Below are 19,795 nucleotides of genomic sequence, written 5' to 3' on the forward strand. Positions count from 1 at the left end.
AAAAATCAACCCAGGACAAACAGGTTTTTCTCTTAGGCACCTAGGAATCTTTTCAGGTTGCTGCTGTTCATCAGTCAATTATGCTGCAGCCTGCCCTCCACAGGTAAAGTAACCAGTTTTAGCAAATAAAGAATAAAAAAATAAAATAAATCATAAAAAAAAATAGATCAAAAAACCTAAAACAAAACAAAAAAACAATCTATACATTCCTTGTTATAAGGTGCTGACTATGTGTCTGACAATCTGGTGGATCACTCTCTAGATCCCTCCTCTTAGGGGATACCAGGGATCGAACTAGACACCTAGTATTTGAAAGGCAGGGATTTCCCCACTGAGCTACACCTACCCTGCAGGTTAGTTGGGCTTTTGAAAGCTTATCTTGCTCTCCTCACCCTCTTTCTTTCAGGTGAGTCAGGCTTCTAACAGTTTGCCAGCTCTCTGCCCTGACTTCCTTCTCTCCCAGGCCAGTTAGATACCTGACTGCTTACCTCCTTACTCACATAGGTCCTCTCTTTCCCAGGACAGCTGGGCATGACAGCCTGCCTGACCAGGCTTTCCCTCTCCCTACGGAAGAGGGCTCTGCTGGCTGGGGTCTTTCTGAGATTCAAAGGAGGCTCAGCTGGCCAAATTCACTGGAGAGAAACCATTCTCTAAATACAGCAGTCTTTTTCAATCAATTATAAATTCCCTGTAGTTTATTTTTCTATTCATACAAAGAGATTACGCAATATGGGATGAATTAACAACAAATTTCTTTCTCTTAATTCCTTCCTTTCCTTATTTGGCCTTCTAGCAATTCCTGCATTAAGCTAAAGTTATTATTTTATCTAAATACTTTTGTATTTCATTATAATATTCCCCATCTGGTATCTCTTAGGTGGAAATCATTTTATCAACTTCTAGTAATATTTATATTTATTTATGCTGCACACATGGCAGCCCAGTGTGATGGTTGTTTTGTAATGCATGATGTATTTTGGGCAAACAGAATCATGATGCTATTTATATTATGGAGAAACTCTGGTATTTTCATTTCTCAGCATAATATTACTTTTCTTCCAGTATGATTTGCTACAGTGGCTCCTTGAACACCTTTGTAGTTAAAATAATTGAGTTTATTTTTTCCTCCTTACCCCCACATCCTCGGGTACACTTGCTTGTACTTACCAGTGGACATCCATTTTCAGGACATATTAGCTATTGTTAAGCTGTTCTTACCATAGGTCATTTATGTGCATTTATCAGCACAATTGGTGATATAATAAACAGTGAAGTATGTGTGTCTATCACTTGAGTCATTTGCCTCTAGAGGATTTTTATGAGAAGGACTGGCATTTCTCCTGCTTCTATAACCACTCTTTTTTTCTAGCCCTTTTTGTGGTTGCCCTTTCCTCTACTCATCTCTTAAATGTGTCTTTCCTAGGGTTCTTGCCTAGGGTTCTTTCACTCTACAACAACCCTGCATAATTTCACCCAGCCCTCTGACTCATACTTCCCACCTCTCTCCTGACCATTTTATATGTACACTATCACTCCTTGGCTGCTCACAGACACTGCAAATTCAACAAGTCCTTAACTGAATTCGTCATGCACATCACTACTCTAGTGTTCCCTCTACTCTCCTTCCACTGTTCATGCTAGAGACCCAGGACCATTCTCTGATCCTCATTCTCCCTGACATCCTCAGCTAAGCTACAAGACCTGCAAACTCTGCCTTCTTTTTTTTTTTTTTAAAGATTTATTTATTTATTCATTTCTCTTCCCTCCCCCCCGACCCCAGTTGTCTGTTCTCTGTGTCTATTTGCTGAGTCTTCTTTGTCCGCTTCTGTTGTCGTCAGCGGCATGGGATTCTGTGTTTCTTTTCGCTGCATCATCTTGTTGTGTCAGCTCTCCGTGTGTGCAGCACCATTCCTAGGCAGGCTGCACTTTCTTTCGCGCTGGGCGGCTCTCCTTATGGGGTACACTCCTTGCGCGTGGGGCTCCCCTACATGGGGGACACTCCTGTGTGGCATGGCACTCCTTGCGTGCATCAGCACTGCACATGGGCCAGCTCCACACGGGTCAAGGAGGCCCAGGGTTTGAACCGCGGACCTCCCATGTGGTAGATGGACGCCTTAACCACTGCGCCAAGTCCGCCGCCAACTCTGCCTTCTTGATAGCATTTGAAACTATTTATCCCTCTCCTATTTTGGTACACAATCCCTCCTCTAGACTTTTGTAATGTTTCATGGCGAGGAAAAGTCCAAAACTGAGGAAACAGCAAGGCAGTGTTTGCTTCCCAAAGACCATGGTGTTCTGGGGCTGGCTGCCTGCAATTCCTGGTCTTTGACTTTTTTTCGTCACATGTTGGCATCTTCTCCTTTCCCCTCTGAGCCCATTGACTTCTAGCTCCAGGCTACCCCTGGTGGCTTTTCTTCTGTGTGCAATTTCCTTTGCTTAGAAGGACATCAGCCATACTGAATTAAGACCTACCTTCACTCAATTTGTGCACACCATAACTAATAACACCTTCAAAAGTTCTGTTTAAAAATGGGTTGGTTCAACCTGCAAGATCAGAGATTGGGATTTGAACATGCCTTGTGTGGAGGACATGACTCAATCTTCAACACCCTGTGAAGATTGAGGTCTTGCTCCACCATTAAATGTAAAAGTACGTAGCCCTTACAAAGCTTAACACAGCAAATGCTGCATAGAAGGAATTCAGTTAATGCTTCTTAAATATTGTTGAATGTTAGCCATATTTGAACTTTCTAGTACTTAAACTATAAAGCAAGTAAAAAGAAATTATGAACACATAAATTGCATAATTACAAAGGTTAGAATTTGAAGTCCTAGATTAAATTTCTGGTTCTATCTTTACCTTATTGAATCCTTTTGACAAAACACAAACTTTTCTCCTGATAATGAAATCACATAACACTCATCATTACTGAGCACACAATGAAAATGATAACATCATCTTGAATTTATGGCTTCTAAGGAGTTAGAAACATTTCTTAAGAATTATTTATTTTTTCAGCATCCCTTTTGGATAGGATTATATCTTTCCTTCTAGAAAATAATGAAGGGAGATATAACTCCTCCAGTAATGATGTCAAAACACAGGTTCTGCGATAGTTGCCTATTTCATAGAATGTCATGACAATTTATGAAGTTGCCTGAGTCTTTGTGGTCTCAGGAGGAAAATGGGTTGTATCAGGTGCTTTTCCACTCTTATAATCCAATTTCTCAAGAATTCACAATATTTGAAATATACACATTATTTCAGTATTTCAACCTATTCCTGGACTCTCTCTTTAGTTTTTTCTGGAGACACACATTTTTTTTCCACACCCACTCAAACCATCTGTGTACCAGGCATGTTTGCTGAGATGTAAAACTAACTGAAATAAGTCCATTCCATTTATTTTTTAAAAAGAGTATGACTAATCATAATGTGTGGGGGGGGGGGGGGAGGGGGGAATGGCATGGTTAATGAAAAAGTATATTCTCTGTGTGAAAATCTAGAGAAGCCCAGAAGTTATATAGCCCCACAAAGCCATGACCTCAAGATCATGTGTCCCCACCAATGCTTTTCAAACTTATTCTGCACAAAACCCCTGCAAGGAGCCCAGCACCAGCACCTACCTGCGATCCGGAGGTCTCTCTTTGAGACGGTGTTTTCTACCATCATCAAGGGGTCAATTTTTAAAAATTATGCAAATTTTACATGTTACTCCATAATGTTTGCTTTACATAAAAACATTAAAACTATTTACCACTTAATTAAAATGGATTTTTATGGGAGGTGTACCATATTTATTTTTGCCTTTAAACGCTCCTCTGGACACTGATAACCCTGAGGGTTAACTTTAACCCAGTTTGAAAAGCACAAGGCTTTGAGTTTTGTTAGAGTTCTAGAGAATTCTTCCACATGTCCCTTTTTTACTTTGCAACATGTAAACTCCTGGAGTCCTTTTGCCTAGCTCATTAATGAAATATTTAAAATGTACCTCTAAGCACCTAATTGGTAGCATCTCCACTATGAATATGATTGAGGGCTATAAAATCAGCTTCCTCAAATAGAGATTTACTGTTTGAGGCAAAGGGTCTATCTGAGGTGAGAATTACCTATCCACCTCCTTGCTTAGATCTCATGGACGCTGGAAACCAAACTAAGAAGTCATAAAACTTAATGTTTGTGTGTGGCTGTAAGCGTTTAGAAAATATAATCCAACTGCAAGCTGGTCATACTCAGATATGGTACAAGAAGTGATTTATTTATAGATTCAAATTTCAAAATGTTTGTAAGGCCCACCATGTGTGCTTTTACAAGTTTTTTAATTTTAAATTATTTTTGGTAGATAATCCCGTTTAAAGTGACAATATGATTTATCACCACTAATCAAGATTCTGATCCTTCATTGACTTCTTGTTGGTATCTGTTTTCATTCTTTGTTACATAAATATGAGGTTTATATATAAAATTCTGACTGTGTAATATAGGGCTAATGAATCACAGATGGAAAGATGCTGGCACATTACCATCTAATAACATTTAAAACTCATATTCCATAGTAAAACAAAAGCAAATTGTATACATCTGTTTTCCAACTTGCAGCATTTTTGAATTTGTGTGGAGGCTGTGTTTAAAGGACTTTTGCTTAGGGAGAAGAAAAAGAGGATGCAGGTCACCTCAAAACTCTACAGCCACATAATAGCCTTATCAGAAAGGATTTGGCAAAAGGAATAAGATTTCCTCTGCTTTGCTTCCAGAGAAGTCCTAGCTCTAAAAAATGAGAAGCAAAGAACTTAGGACTCAGAAATGTATTCACACTACAAAAAATTTTATTGGCTCTCTTAAAAAGAAAAACGTATCCCTAATATGGATGAAAATAGGAAGAAAAATATCTTTGAAACTAATAAAATTTAAAACTTAGAAATCTTCTGGCCTTTCCTAAGTAGACTATATCCTCATAATAGATCTGGATGGGCAGAGAGGAAGGGCAGTGAGGAGGAGGGAAGGTAGATAGGAAGCATGCAGAAACTCGAGACCATGGATTGCTGTGGTGGTTGTTTATTTTATTTTTATGATAAACATGTTCTGTGATAAAAAAAAATAAAGTTTGAAATAAAAGACTCCAAGTTCACATGTTGTTGGGAAAGAAATATAACAAAGGCAAAATTTCTCTCAACCTACTCAGTTGATAACGTATGTGGGGACAAGTTATGACAAGCCCTTGGAGTACAGGTCTCTGAAGCATCTCTCTCCTGTTTTCATTGGTTTAGGAATTCAAAACCACTTTCCTGCTTTCAGGGGTTGTGTGAACTGTCAAGTTCTTTTGGAAAAATAACGTGACAGAAGTAATTACTGCAGAGTATGATTGTAAATCTCCCTGACAAGAAATACTTTGGTTATAAGAGACAGATTTCCATCCACCACCTCTGCAGGAATTCCTGAAACAGGAGAGAACCAAGAATTATCATATGATTTGAGAGAAATTTTGATATGTGGGTGGTAAAACTGTTTTCTGAGGCTTGTTGCACTTATTTCGAGGTAAACTTCTGACCAGACAGCAATATTCTGTTTAGGACTGTCATCCAAAAAAAGAATTAATACTCGTATTTTTTGTCCTGACTTGTAGAGTAAACAGAATATCAATGGAGGAAAATTTAGTGTTGTTTCCTAACAGTTTATGTAGTTATCTCCATTTTGTACTAAGATTTTGTACATAAGATTCCAGAAATATTCAGAGTAGCAGACCCTTTACACCAGTGCCTACACTGATCCTAGCCTATCTGCCAGAAGGGAGAGGTACAACGAGTTCTCAAGCTCTTCATTCCCTCTAAGGAAGGATTCATTTGTCTAATTTTGTGTACCATGTGTCCAACAAGACAAAACTTAGAACAGGGAAAGGGAGGCATGACGTACTTGCTTGTTTTGTTTGTCCACCAGTGAAATGTCTGTGTGACGTTTGTGTCGTGTTGTTTTGGTGCTGTGCTATGTCCCCAGGGTCTACCAGGCTTCCCCACAGTGGCTGCTCTGCACAGTAATCAGATCCTCACCGTCAAGGTTTGTGGTTGGTACCCATGCCTGCTCAGTCAGAGCCTGCAATCAGCATAAGAGTGAGCAAGAATAGTTAAATTGGCTTGCCAAGTTCCATTGCTTCATCTCATTATACATTTAAAGTTATTGGTACATGGGACTTCATCTATATTAATGAAGTCAAATATAAATTAAGGAAGTGTATCTTGACCATACACAAGAGTAAGACATTGAGTTTGAGCAGGGACAATGAAAAGAGGCAGGCATACTTATCTAGCACTGTGCCAAGCCTTGCTGGTTTAATTAGCATGTATTCCAATGCTCTGATATTTAATGTCAATTAAATAACCCTAAGTGCTCTAGACTTTGAGCATCATTAAAATGGTAGCCGGGTTCATGCCACAAAATGCTGGTTGCAAATTCTGACAGTAATTGAACTGGTGCTTTGTCTGTGGACTTTCTGCTCCGAGTACAATATGCAGAGTACCTTGAGCTTACCTGGTTCTGGGATCATACTACATTAAAAAAGATCCAGCATTCACAGGAAAGAAATTGTGGTGGACAAAAAGCATTCATTTCTAATTAAAAATCTGGTCTCATTATTCTGTTTCAGAGTTATATTCTTTCAAGAAGAGCCAGAGGGTCTGATGTCAGACACAAGTGCCAGTTCTATTTTGTTTAATGATTTTTATGCATCTAATGTGTATATATTTATTTCTTTCTTGGGGCCTTCTGATGTCTATTCTTCAACTCTCTCATCTCTGAACTTCAACCTTTGACCTCACCTGACTGATCAGATGGTGTTTCCTAAAATCAATCATGGGTTTCTCTCTGCTGATCAGCAGCTCATTAAACGCCGCCTGATTAAGGTAGTGCTTATTCTTGCTGAATCTGATTTCTTCTTTACATTCAGTTATTGCTCTGTATACTGTTGGCTTTACATTTGTCTCTTATGGGTGGAGGAGGGAGAGGTGTTTATTTATTTATTTGGTAATATCCTAGAACAAAATTATGTTCAGTGTGCTATATTTGTATGAAATATATATGAAGATACCAAGGTAAAAAGGTATTGAATGATAATTTTTTTCTTAATTAGAAAATAAAACAGCCTAAGTTGGATCCAATAATAGATCTAGTTCCTAAACTCTCCACCTTTGGTAATGTATAAATTCTTATGTAGGATGACAAGAACATCATGTGCTTAGTTTTCTAGGTTATAGAAAGGTAGATAAATTTGTTCAACTATGAATACAGGCATTTCATTAAGCAAGATGAATGTAATTGATGCAGCTTTGGCATAGATGAAGTTATGCAAAAGTTTTGTGCAAGCTCTGAATCTCGCTGTAACACGTACACGCCTTCCCAGAGCTGCGAGGGCTTGGCTCCTCAGTCGCTTTGATTTTAATGGCATCTCGTCAGCTCACCAGCATGAATATTTATTTGCTCCCTGCTGGCAGGCAAATTGCCTGCAGACTTCATGTTTCTGATTGCTCTGGTTCTTTTCACAGTGTAAAGGTGGATTCGATAATATGAATGTAAAGTGTTGAAACAAAGACCTGGGCTTTGTCTTCTTTGGTCACTGTGGGTCTGTTCCCTTCTGCGTTGCAGGGCGACCAAGGACAGACGGGGCCCCCGGGCCCTCCCGGCCCTCCAGGCCCAAGAGGGCCTCCTGGGGACACAGGGAAGGATGGCCCCCGCGGAGTGCCAGGAGCGCCTGTGAGTTGCTTTTGGGAGCAGTCGTTCTCCCAGGTTTTGTTTTGTTTTAAGGGCTAAAAACTGGGATGGAGTGGGGTGGGGAGGGGACGCAGGGTTAGGGGACAAGTGGTGGGTTGAGACAAGTGGGTGATGGGAAAGTAGCTGCACAGGGCAGGGCAGTCCTAGCAGCAGCTGCTTCACCGCTCAGTGGGGAGCCCACTGAGCCCACCAGCGAAAGGGGTTTCCAGGTAAGCTTCGATACATTTCTGATTGGAGATGCCTGCTAGGTGGGAGATTAATAACACTTTCCAAAGGGTCAACAGCAGAGAAAATAAAGTTCCATATTATGGAAAGGAAAAGAGGTAAAACTTTCTAATATTTAATTCCTTATAAATAACTTGACTGAAAAAAAAAACAATAACTAATGGTTAAAACATGATGGTATGGTTTGAATATCATGCGTTCTTTGTATGCAAGTCATATTAACAGAAATGATTTAAAAGTGAGCTCAATATTTAGTTACGAAGATTGGCCAAGTGTCAATAATAAAGTGGTACAGGACACTACAGATAAATTGTTTGGATTAGTAAAAACAGCCCAGCATTTAAAAATAATATTTGGAAAGGGCCAAACACACTTGGGTTTATATTATGACTTTATGACTTGAAATTCAGTTTTATTGCTGAATTATATTACTTATTTAACTTACTGCTTTAACTTAAATTACTTTCACTAGTGTTTTCATAGTACAAAAGTAATAATGAAGGTATCTACAGAGTAGAAAATTTGGAAAATAAAGACAACCAAAAAGAAGAAACTAAAAATCAGCTAGTCCTTAATGTTTGGGTGTATTTCTTTCCAATTTTAGGTGCATACATTTATTTATTTTTTCCAAAGAGGGATTCTTTGTAGGAGTATGTGAAAAAGTTTTATGAGCCCATCTTCATAAGCCCCATTTCCCTTTCTGAAAGCTGCTATAAATTTGCTCACATGAAATGAGGAACTGACTTTCAACATAAAATTTGCTAGTTGTTAAAGACTGCTTTCAGTGATTCAAGGGAGATAGTGAATGGTGTATTCCTAATATTGTTTTCTAATGTCTCACATTTCTTGGGATGATAAACCAACAGAAAGAGTGACCAATACCTTTAGGGGTATTTAACAATGCCCAGTTGCTGGTTGCCAACAGAAGTAGATGAATGTCTCTTCAAATACAAAACGTAGTTAAAATCATTTTCGTGTTACAAAATCAGAGTGTTGGGTATTGTATAGGACAATAATAGAAATAAATTTCAAAGCAGAACCTATAAGAAACAAAAATAAACAATATATGACAAACTGTAAACAATCCAAAAATGTCATCTTTGAAATGTATATAGTTTATTTAAATGAAAAATATAACTATTTTGCACAAAGAACAAATTACTTTTTAAATTATTCCACAAATATAATTTGAACTGGATTTATGGTCTCAGGGTTCATTTGTATATGCTATCATAAACACAAGAAAAGATTTCATAAAAATAAACTAGGACATTTTTAAAGACCAACATCTACAGATATTGGTTTATAAGCACAGTTTAAATATATATATCATTGGCCAATTACTGACATTATAATTATGTGACAAGAAAACATGATAATCAATTCCATATTAATGAGTATTAGAAAATGGTGATAATGATATAGCAGAATTTTCTTTATCAATTTTAATAAAACCTATTCATTGGCCATCATTAATCCAGGCTGACCAAACTTCAAAAACAACCTGGTTCATTTTATTTTTTTAATTCCTGTACCAAGAGCAATTGTCTATCTGTCCTATTAAAAAAAGAGAACATCAGTCATGTTTTCATCATTAAAAAGAAGAGAAGATAAATGGGATGTTACTGTAGTTATAAATACTTTTCTAGGACCATTAATTGACTTAAAATATAGTCGTCCTACCAGTTTTACTTAGAATACATTCTAGGCATAATTTCTAAATCTCTGCTTGAAGCTAGATTCATCTTATTAAATCCTAAAATGTATTGTACTTGAAGAAAAACAATCAGCTCTCCTTTATTTGTGTTATGTTTGCATTGCTCCATTTAGCCTGAAAAATATATTTGACATTCACTTGCCTCAGTTGGTATTGTGTGAAAAGAAAAAAAACAAAGAAATGATTGAAATGAATTATTATGTTTACAGCATTAATAAAATTATTATGATTATTTTTAAAGGGTGAACCAGGGAAGCCAGGAGAACAAGGCTTAATGGCAAGTATATCAGTTTATCTTTTCCTATACTGAAAATAACCTATAGGCAAGATTTTGCGTGAAACACATCTGTCATGCAACCTATAACAAGAGTGAAAATTGGTATGAGTTTTAAAATAATATAGCCTATCTACTACAAGCTAAAGTCAAAACTACACATCTATAGAACTGACACAAGAGAAAAAGAGAGGTATTCCAGGTGCAGGGGAGAGACAACAAGACTTTCAGGGAGGTCAAAGAAGAGAATTTGATTTAAGTAGCTCTGCTGTGAGGGAGATTAAATGCAAGTGTGTGCCCATTAACGTCAATGAAATGAGTTTTCAAAGTGTGACTAATTGTGAATTAGCCTAGCAAACCTTCCACAGTCATTCTAGGAGGTTTGTTTTCATTGAAGGGCTCCACCTACAGAAAAACACTTGTGCATTTCTGCTTTCTACTATTTAAAAAAAAGGGACATGAAATTGTTCCATGTAGATTTGCCCGTAGGTGTTCAGGTCCCAGTTCCTCATAATTTGTTTATCCTTTGCCAATGGAAGAGAATTTGGGGCAGCCTTGCTGAGCCCTGATGAGTGGAGTTTCTTCAGCTTAGTTCTCCCTCACTCTTCCTCTCTGTCACTTGAGCTGCTTTTCAAACCTACTTTAAGATGTGAACAATTATGGGGAACACAAGGTAAAGCTACAGCACTCCAGATTACAGAGGACAGCTTTGTCTCACACTCATGCGGAATGAGTGGGATCAAAGACCGCCAGGGAGCTGGCAGGTGATGGCACTAACCTCAACCATTCCCAAGCATACCACTCAGTGGGATTAATCACAGTCACAATCAACATTTACATTTGATACAGATAATTTTGTGTTTGGTACTATAATGAGTTCCTTTTAAAAAGATCCCTTTAAAAAAGACCATAGATTGAAAAATTAAACAAAATATTTGTTATTTGTGTTCATTTTACATAGAATACATTTAGCTCTCAATATTATGGTGTCACAGAGTGTGAAAGAATTTTGGAAAACAATATAAATTTTGAAATTGCTTTAAGCAATTGAATGCACCTGTAATTTCTATTCTGTATAATGGTCAAAACATGCTCCTCCTATACGGTCTGCTTACATTGAATACTACCAGGAATTCTCAGGAGCTCTTATTGCCCCCAGGTCTTATTGCCTAGTCAGATTTTTATTGTTGGCATTGGCTTTCTACCCTGATGCCCAAAGCAGAATCCTAATACACAAAGTTCTAAAATAAAAGATCTTTTAAAAAATTATCTTATCCTCCTTAAATACATATATATTAAGGATGCTATATGAATAGCATATATCGAACATGCTACATGAATAGCAGTAAATCCCATCTCCCTGTACTTCCTTAGCTTGCTGTCATTCTATATAAATGCTAAACCTAGTCATAAGTGAATTATGTTATTATCTTAATGTGCTCTAATTTCCCCTTTCGGAAAGTAAAGCAGCCTTCTCAGATGAAGGAAATCCTGTATGTCTTTTTCTATAAACCATTTTTGCTTCCTTTTAATTCTACAGATTTGGATTGTGTTTTCATTTGTAAAAAATGCAGCCAAGAGAATTAACTGAAATAGCAAATGTTCTAAGGATAGGTATACTCTAGTGATATTTTAGTGTGAATCGTACTGTTTTTAAAAATACAAAACCCTTTTTAAGAAAGAAAACTCCTGTTATATATAAAGAAAAGTAGACAAATGATAAGTGTACATCAATGAATTTTCACAAAGTGAACATACCTGCCTAACCACAAACCAGATCAAGAATCAGATTATCAGCCCCAGAAGGCCATCTTCAGCCTGCAGTCGCCATCCCCCTCCCCAAAGTTAACCACTATTCTGACTTCTATCATCATAGGTTAGTTTGGCCTGCATTTGAAGTTTTATTAATAGAATCATACAGTGTTGCAATTTTGTGTCTGGCTTCTTTTATTTGACATTATATTTGGGAGATCATCCACCTCTGTTTTAATAGTCTTCACAGCTGGTTAAAAAAAATCAGGAGGACGAACCTCACTTCCTTGACTACCCCATTAAAACTACATCACTCAGATAGCAGTAAATCAATGAAGAGTCTGTCTACCTTGGGCAAGTCACTTAACCTCTCAATTTCTCATCTGTAAAGAAAGAATAATAATGCCCTCTCTGCCTTCCTTATAAAGTTGCCAAAGGCAAATGCAATAAATTAGGGGAAAGCACTTTAAAACAATAATGAAGAAATATATGAGTATGTTGTTATTATCACTCAGTTATTCTATCTAGAGTAAATTATAGGTGAACATTAATTTATATAACAGATGTATTCTGTAATGTTTTGGAAGAATAAAATTTTCATAAATCAACATACTTTAAACATACAGGGGAATTTTGCTATTTAAAGCAATCCTATACAGTTTTTGGGGGAAGACAATATAATCCTCTAATACCTATTCCCAGAAAAATGAATTTTTATATCTTGTATTTGCTAAAAAGTGAATTATTTCTATGATTTTTAAAAAGACTTCATTGAAAAACTTCATTATTTTAGCTTGAATCTCACCTGTATATTTTACTGTCTCAAAGAGAGAATAGAATATTGAAAATATAATTGCAAATAAATTTTTATGAGGAGAGAAATTTCCTTAGGAATTTTCTTTCATATATTACATGTGTGTATGTTTTTGTGCATGTTTTAACTCAAAGTCTGGTAGGGAGAAATGTATGTTAGATCAGTAATTCACGGGAACCTGATATGGCTCAAGTGATCAGTAGTTCAGGTCTCAGAACTACTTAAGGTTACATAACTACAGTCTGTGATCCTTTTTACTGATCTATAAAATATAAATAATTCCTATTCTATCTGTTTCTGGGTAATGGTGAGAAGCCAGTGAAATAATAATATGGAAATGCTTTATGAACCAAAGAGTTCCATAAATGGGAATTATTACTCTTAAAACAAATATCCAGTGCAAAACTTGGTGTATATAAAGACTACTCTATGAAAGGTAAGGGCTAAGAACAGTGAGATAATAGCTATCAATTAAATTTTGGTGTGTCAAATACTGCAGTTGTAATGCAGCATATTCCTTTTGCCCTGAGGTTTTTTTTCCTTTTCTTTCCTTTTCCCTCCCTCCCTCCCTCTTTCCTTCCTTCCTTCCTTCCTACCTTCCTTCCTTCCTTCCTTCATTTTTGCTTTCTTCTCCTATATATCAATCCCATCATCTTACATTATCAATTTTTGTAACACCCCCCCTCACCTACCAGTTGAAAAAAAGGATAAAAAATAACACGACTCTCATATTTTCCACAGTATATAAAACCCACTACATTTATTTGTGTGCATTGTAGAAGAGTATTTGCTTCCAGGAGGGTCTTGAGAAACATTGGAGAATTTTTTTAAATGTAAAATGTTCCTGGTGATAAAATTAAGAAACCAGGAATAACCTAAAATTAGCTCTCACAAACCTGTTCATGGAAATGTCAGGTGGAGAATTAATTTCCATAATTCAGGATATATATTTTATATTACAAAAATAATCATCTGGAGCACAAATTCCAAAATCAGGCCCACTAGCAAGGCAGTGAACTCCAGAGCCATCTGTCATGACCATAGAACCTGTGTGTCTCCGTAGCCCTCAGGAGCACCAGTACATGGGGTTATATCTACTTCAGCTGTCTCTGGGATCCTGCTGAGATGTGTGTAAGTGCAACCCCTCTCATGACCTCCTGGCTCATTTTGAAGTCCCTTAGCCATGTAAACTCTTTTGTCTTTATCATTTCCCCCTTTTATTCAAAGTCTTTTTCTAGTTGCATCACCAGCTGGTGATGGTAGTACTCCCTTGGCACCAGGGAGGCTTATCCCCAGGAGTCATGTCCCACACTGGGGGGAAGGTAATGCATTTACATGCTGAGTTTGGTTTAGAGAGTGACCACATTTGAGCAATATGGAGGCTCTCAGGAGGTAACTCTTAGGCACCCTGCATCTCTAGGCCTAGTTGAAATTTCAAGCACACATACTCATAAGCATAGTCTTCAGTACCAAGGGTCCATCATTGGACCATCCTTCTTCACCAGTCTTTGTCCTTGCACTTGGGGGATTGTTGCTGCTCCATTGGGGAATATGACAGAGTTCCCCAGGATGGGAACTCAGTACTCCCTCAGTTATCATGTGTAACTCTATCCACTGTAACAATACCAAACAAAGATCCAAACATATCTATATACCCTATATGGATGTCCTGGAAAACTCCCTCCCACCCATGCATCCCCCATCAATGACACCCCACACTAGTGCTCCTCCCCTGCCATAGTTGAATCCCTTTGTGATCCAAAACTTCTTAAAAAAAAAAAGAAGCCTAATATATTGCCAAATTCAACTAGTAGGAAAATGAAATAGTATTGAGAGGTTTAAAGATTAGAAATAGAATACATAATAATTTAGAAAAACTAAAAGTAAAAAATAAATTGGGGTATTAAAAATGGAAAATATCATAAAACTTTGTTTTTGGTGTTTTGCCTTTCATGACAGTTATAGGTGTTACCCTGCATGTACAGTGGCAAGATAATCTCCCCATTCCTTCCTCAGTGTCTTCATCCTTTTTATTTTATTTTTAATTTTGTTTTCTAAACAGTTTTAGATCACAGTAAAGTCACATGTACAATATAGGGGACTCCCATATGCCCAACATCAAACCCTTTTCCCACTTCCCCAGCAATGAACTTTTTACACGTGGATGTTATATTTGCTATAGCTGATATACAAATATTGAAACATAGCTACCAACCATGGTTCCATTATCACTTACATTAAGGTTTATATTTTAGATAGTACACTTTTCCAAATTTTTGGCTACATTATGGCTTACATTACAGTTTACATTTTAGACTATAGACTTATATAAATTTTTGGTGAAATTTAATATGGCTTATATCCATTGTTGCACAAACTCGTGGAACACTTCCATTGCCCCCCAGTTACCCCCACTTCCATCCATTCTCTTCCTCTCTCCCCCTTCCCTCAGGACCCATAGTGACAACCACGCTTCACTGCTTGATACTTACAACAATGCTGAGGGCTTGACACTCTAGTCTGTCCTTCCCCATTGGGAGCCATGCTCTCAAGAGACACCCTCTCCTCTATTTGAGAATATCAGTCCACCCCAGGATGGGGGTACAACACTTTCTAGCTCATTGTATGTATCTCCACCCACTGATATAACACAATATGACAAAATGAGCACTCACACTCTCCCTAGAAGCCTGCTCCAGGTGCACTCTGTGCCAAATGTCCCCTGTCAAACACCCCAAACAAGTAACCCTTCCTTTTTATAGTTTCTAAAGAGTTTTCTCAACATTGTAGTTTCAGCCACATACCTGACACTCTCCCATGTCCACCCACTCACCCCAAACCCTCCCCCCAATTCCATGAACCATCTGATCCATCCTCTCAACCCTAGCCACCCTCAAGCCTGCAAAACCCACCCAATAGTATCCCTATGCCCCTATCTTATCCCTTCACTGCACAACTGCTTACCTCCACTTTATCATAGATTTTGCCGATGTAAGCATCAGCTCACAGCCTTCCTCTTCACCCCTATTTCCTGTAAGCCCATCGTCTAGTCTCTAGCTCTCTGAGACAGCTTGATTCTAAGTATCTTTTTAAAAATTAACTAAAAATATGTTAATAGTTAAAAAAAAGAGTGCATCCTCTATGACTCCATTTATACAAAATCCAAACAGGCAAAACTAATCTGTGGTGATAGAAATCAAAATAGTGGTTGCCTGGGGTGGCAGGAGATTGACTGGGAGGCACACAGGGAAATTTTCTGGGAAATATTCTATGCCTTGAAGAGAGTGTGGAATACATGGGGCTATGCATTTATCAGAATTTACCATATTGTATCACTGACATCTTGCATTTCACTGCATGCATATTATATCTCTGGAAATGGATTGAGAATTTGAAGCTCGACTCTGCCTCTCTATACCAGCTGTAAAATGAGGGTGACGAGAAGTACAGCCCCTCCTCCTGGGGTGGTTGTGAGGCTGAGATGAGGCTGGTAAGGGCTCCAGAAGAGCGAGGGCAAGCAGCAAGCACTCGGCAAACGTTCACTGTGCAGATTGTACGCTGAGTGGCTAGCAAAGCACACGGGGCACGGGCAAGTACTTAACCCTTGTTGAACTAAGTTAATATGAGTTTAGAAAATTCCACGGAATGCTCAGGCTGCCATTGTCCTTCAGGCAAACTCCATTCTGATTTGGAGAAGAGCCCGTGCTTACAGAGTAAATTACCAAGTAAAAAGTACCCAAAAAAGCATTTTATGCCCTCTTCTACTGCAGAGTTTTCCTCAGAGATAAAGTGTTAGGCCTTACGAGTATGCCTGTTTAAAAATTTGCTTACTCTTCAGAAAGAGGCCATAGAAATTTATCTGTTCTGCAACTCAATAATCTCATTTCACAGTTAATTTAAAAGTTTACTTGTAAGATATTTATGTTTGCATGGAGACATTAAAGCACAATTTCAGTAAGTTGATATTTTATTCATGTAGAAGAGAGTAATTGAAAGGCCTCTCCCTAAAGTTTTTTTTTTATTAAATAATATGTGATTTAAAGATATCAGTAAAGTAATGCATGTATGAGGGAAATAACCATGGCATTATTTCATAGCTTTTACTGCAGAGGAGTGGTGAAGAGCGTGGGCTCGAGGGCCGGATGGCCAGGGCTCAAACCCCAGCTCCATCACTTACTAACCTTGTGACTTAACTTGTCTGTGCTTCAGTTCCTCATCTGTAAAATGGGGCTGAAAATAGGGGAGAAATTTTAAAGCTTACCAAGGGGATAACATGAGATTATGTAAAATATTACAGCTAGGCTTCATTCTGAGTAAGCACCCCACTGATATTACCTGTTATTATTATTGTTACAAATAGACTTCCATCTGCCAACAGTGATAAATACAGAATAATAAACACTAAATTAAAGCATAAGTATCCCAGCAAAATAGGAACAAAAATACATTCCACAGGGTACCAGGAAAGATGTCATTGCTACAGTTAAACACTGAGTACTAGAAAATCTAGAAATGATTTTTATCATCATCATTTTAATTATGACATTGGAAGACTGAGATATAGTTGGAATAACAAGAAAGCCAAACTAGAGAAATATTTCTTTATGAGAGGCTCCTATCACAGATTGCAAATATAGTGGATGATTTGTTGATCCGAAATCATAATCTTCTCAGAGATTATACATTTCATATTCTAAAGAACTGCCATATAAAATATCTCATTTAATCCTCATTACAAATCTATGAGAAAAACGGAGCAAATCCTGCCATCCAACATTTTCCAGTTGAGACAACTGCATTTTCTGCATGTAATTTATACACAGGAATTAATCATCTTGAGAGGGTAGCACTTGTTCCCCCTTTTATAACATAGCCGAACATGGCTTTGCTAAGAAAATCAGCCACTACTACTCAAGGCTTGGCATGATTCAAAAGATCTTCTGTTATTTATTACTATTATCATTATTATTATTATCAAAATAAGGCAGGATTCCAGAACATTGTGAAGAAACAGAAAAATGAAAAGAAGTTCCACTACACAAAGACAGTTAACCAGATGTCACCTCTCTACACATGCCTATTCTGTCACTTTTACTGAACCCGTGCTTGGCGCTGGGGGTTGTGTATGCTCAGGAGACTTGAATCTCTGGACTGTCCATGTGCCAGCTGGGCCCTGAGCCTTAGCAGTGTTGCCACACCTACTCTCTGGTTCATTGGAGGTACCCAGGTCAGCTAACAAGAGGTGAGAATGGTCAACCACAACACCAGGGAACCAAGAGTGCCTACAACTGCAAGCAGGAAAATCACATCCATCAGCCCTGTGGGATCTAAGGCCCCCTCTCAATTTAGAAGTGGAGTGAACATCATCATCCCAGGGTCCACAAGAAGGAAGAATATAATATTGGTTATAGTGAATTTGCTGATATTCTACTATAGAACTGTTTTGACTCTAGCAATAGAAGAAATTGCATCATTGATGTGGAGACAGTGGCCATGGGAGTTGCTGAGGGCAGGAAGAGGGAGGAAGAGATGTGATAGGGGGCATTTTCAGGACTTGGAGTTCTACTGAATGATATTACAGGGACAGATGGCAAGATATTGTTTATCCTGCCATAACCCACTGAATGGACTGGAGGAGAGTATAAACTACAATGTACACTATGTTCCGTGCGGTGTGGCAGTGCTCCAGGGTGTATTCACCAAATGCAATGAATGTGCCTTACTGATAAAAAGGGATTTTGATGGGGGGGGTAGGGTAGTCGGGTATATGGGAACCTCTTAGGTTTTTTAACACAATGTTTTGTGTGATCTATTTATCTATAAAATAAAAGCAATAAAAAATAAGAAAAAAATCATCTGATGATTAACAGCATCTATGATAGAATAAAAAGACCTGCAGCTCAAGCAGTTCCACATTTATTTAATCCCACCATGTATCTAGTCTGTAAACATGACCTTCAGATTTTCCAAGAAGTTCAGGATGAGATTTTTAGAAAACAGAATCTTGAGCTTTAATAAAGTAGACACTATCTAAATAAGCATAGAACGAGTCTATTTTATAAAACTAGACCCAAGAATAAAACCAAGGATTGGCTACAGTTGGGAGTGCTAAATTTCTGGGACCTAGCATAAGTGATCTTTAATTTTTAGTTCTCTTTTTAGAAGTTTAAATAACTGTTAAAATAGTTAAGATCTCTTTCATTTTGACATTTTTTGCTAATGCAAAGTCTAATAAGCCATCTAATATTGGACAAATTATAATATTTAGGCTCAAGTTCTGCATCTACAAAAACTGGTGAGACTAAGTAATAGCTTAACCCTCTTCTAGTTTTAAAGTCTGTTATCCTACCATGTTTTCATTACAAATGCACAGATCCATGTTAGAGAATCATTTATCCATGTTATATATATATATATATATATATATATATATATATACACACACACACATAACTGTTCTGTAAATAGTTAAATGCAATGAACAGTCATATATTACCTTTAATGGAAGATAGTAATAACTGCCTTCTTCATAACTGTAACTTCAAAAACACAACTACAACAAAACTTTTAACTTTAGACTCTTACCTCCTATCATTAAAATGATGCAAAATATGCCACTCATGGATATTAATGAAATTGTAACTAATCCTTTTCACGAACTTCTCATGTCTCATCATTAGATTATAAAGAAACTCTTCCAAATAAAGTTTGATCCATGTAATGCCTGTGCCTTTCACTTGCAGAGTCTAAGGCAGGAGTACAGATGGAAGTTCTTAAACAGTATGCCTAAGTGTTTAAAAGTTATGAATCAAGCTAATAAACTGTTAAATAGCATATGTTCTATGCCTTAATCTTAACAAATACATCCTCATTATGAAGTGAGAAGTTCAAATGTAGAATGCTTGCACTTCTTGGAATGCCAAGCTGGAGTGTGATGCCATGGAGAGCGCTCTAACTCAGCCCCACCCCTGGCCCTTGGTCTGCTCCCTCTCTCCCCCACACATGCTCCAACCTTCATCTTTAGGAAACACAGGCTCTGACATGTGGACATTCTTGGATGCCCACAGAACCAAGGTCCATCACCTAACCCCCAAATATACACCATTTTGCTCCATCTTCCAGTGCATTATTGTACACATTAGTAGTATGGTCCACCTCCAAAAGAACACTTGAGAAAAAGAAGCAACCTGCCCTTGAAACAAGCTCATATTGTTGGGGCAAGGAATATCAGCATCTCTAGTACCTGAAGCACAG

At 37.6% G+C, this 19,795-nt stretch overlaps 1 protein-coding gene across 1 annotated transcript in view; it reads left to right on the forward strand.

The window, feature by feature from the left end:
• The window catches only part of COL25A1 (collagen type XXV alpha 1 chain), a 513,961-nt gene that overhangs the window by 361,777 nt on the left and 132,389 nt on the right, over positions 1-19,795 (forward strand). Inside the window, exons 8-10 of the mRNA XM_058294312.2 lie at positions 6,823-6,894; positions 7,634-7,741; positions 9,943-9,978. Of these exons, the coding sequence (XP_058150295.1) occupies positions 6,823-6,894; positions 7,634-7,741; positions 9,943-9,978 (216 nt within the window). The remainder of the gene's footprint in view (positions 1-6,822; positions 6,895-7,633; positions 7,742-9,942; positions 9,979-19,795) is intronic.

Source organism: Dasypus novemcinctus, chromosome 1 (assembly GCF_030445035.2).
Source record: "Dasypus novemcinctus isolate mDasNov1 chromosome 1, mDasNov1.1.hap2, whole genome shotgun sequence".
Classification (NCBI taxonomy): domain Eukaryota; kingdom Metazoa; phylum Chordata; class Mammalia; order Cingulata; family Dasypodidae; genus Dasypus; species Dasypus novemcinctus.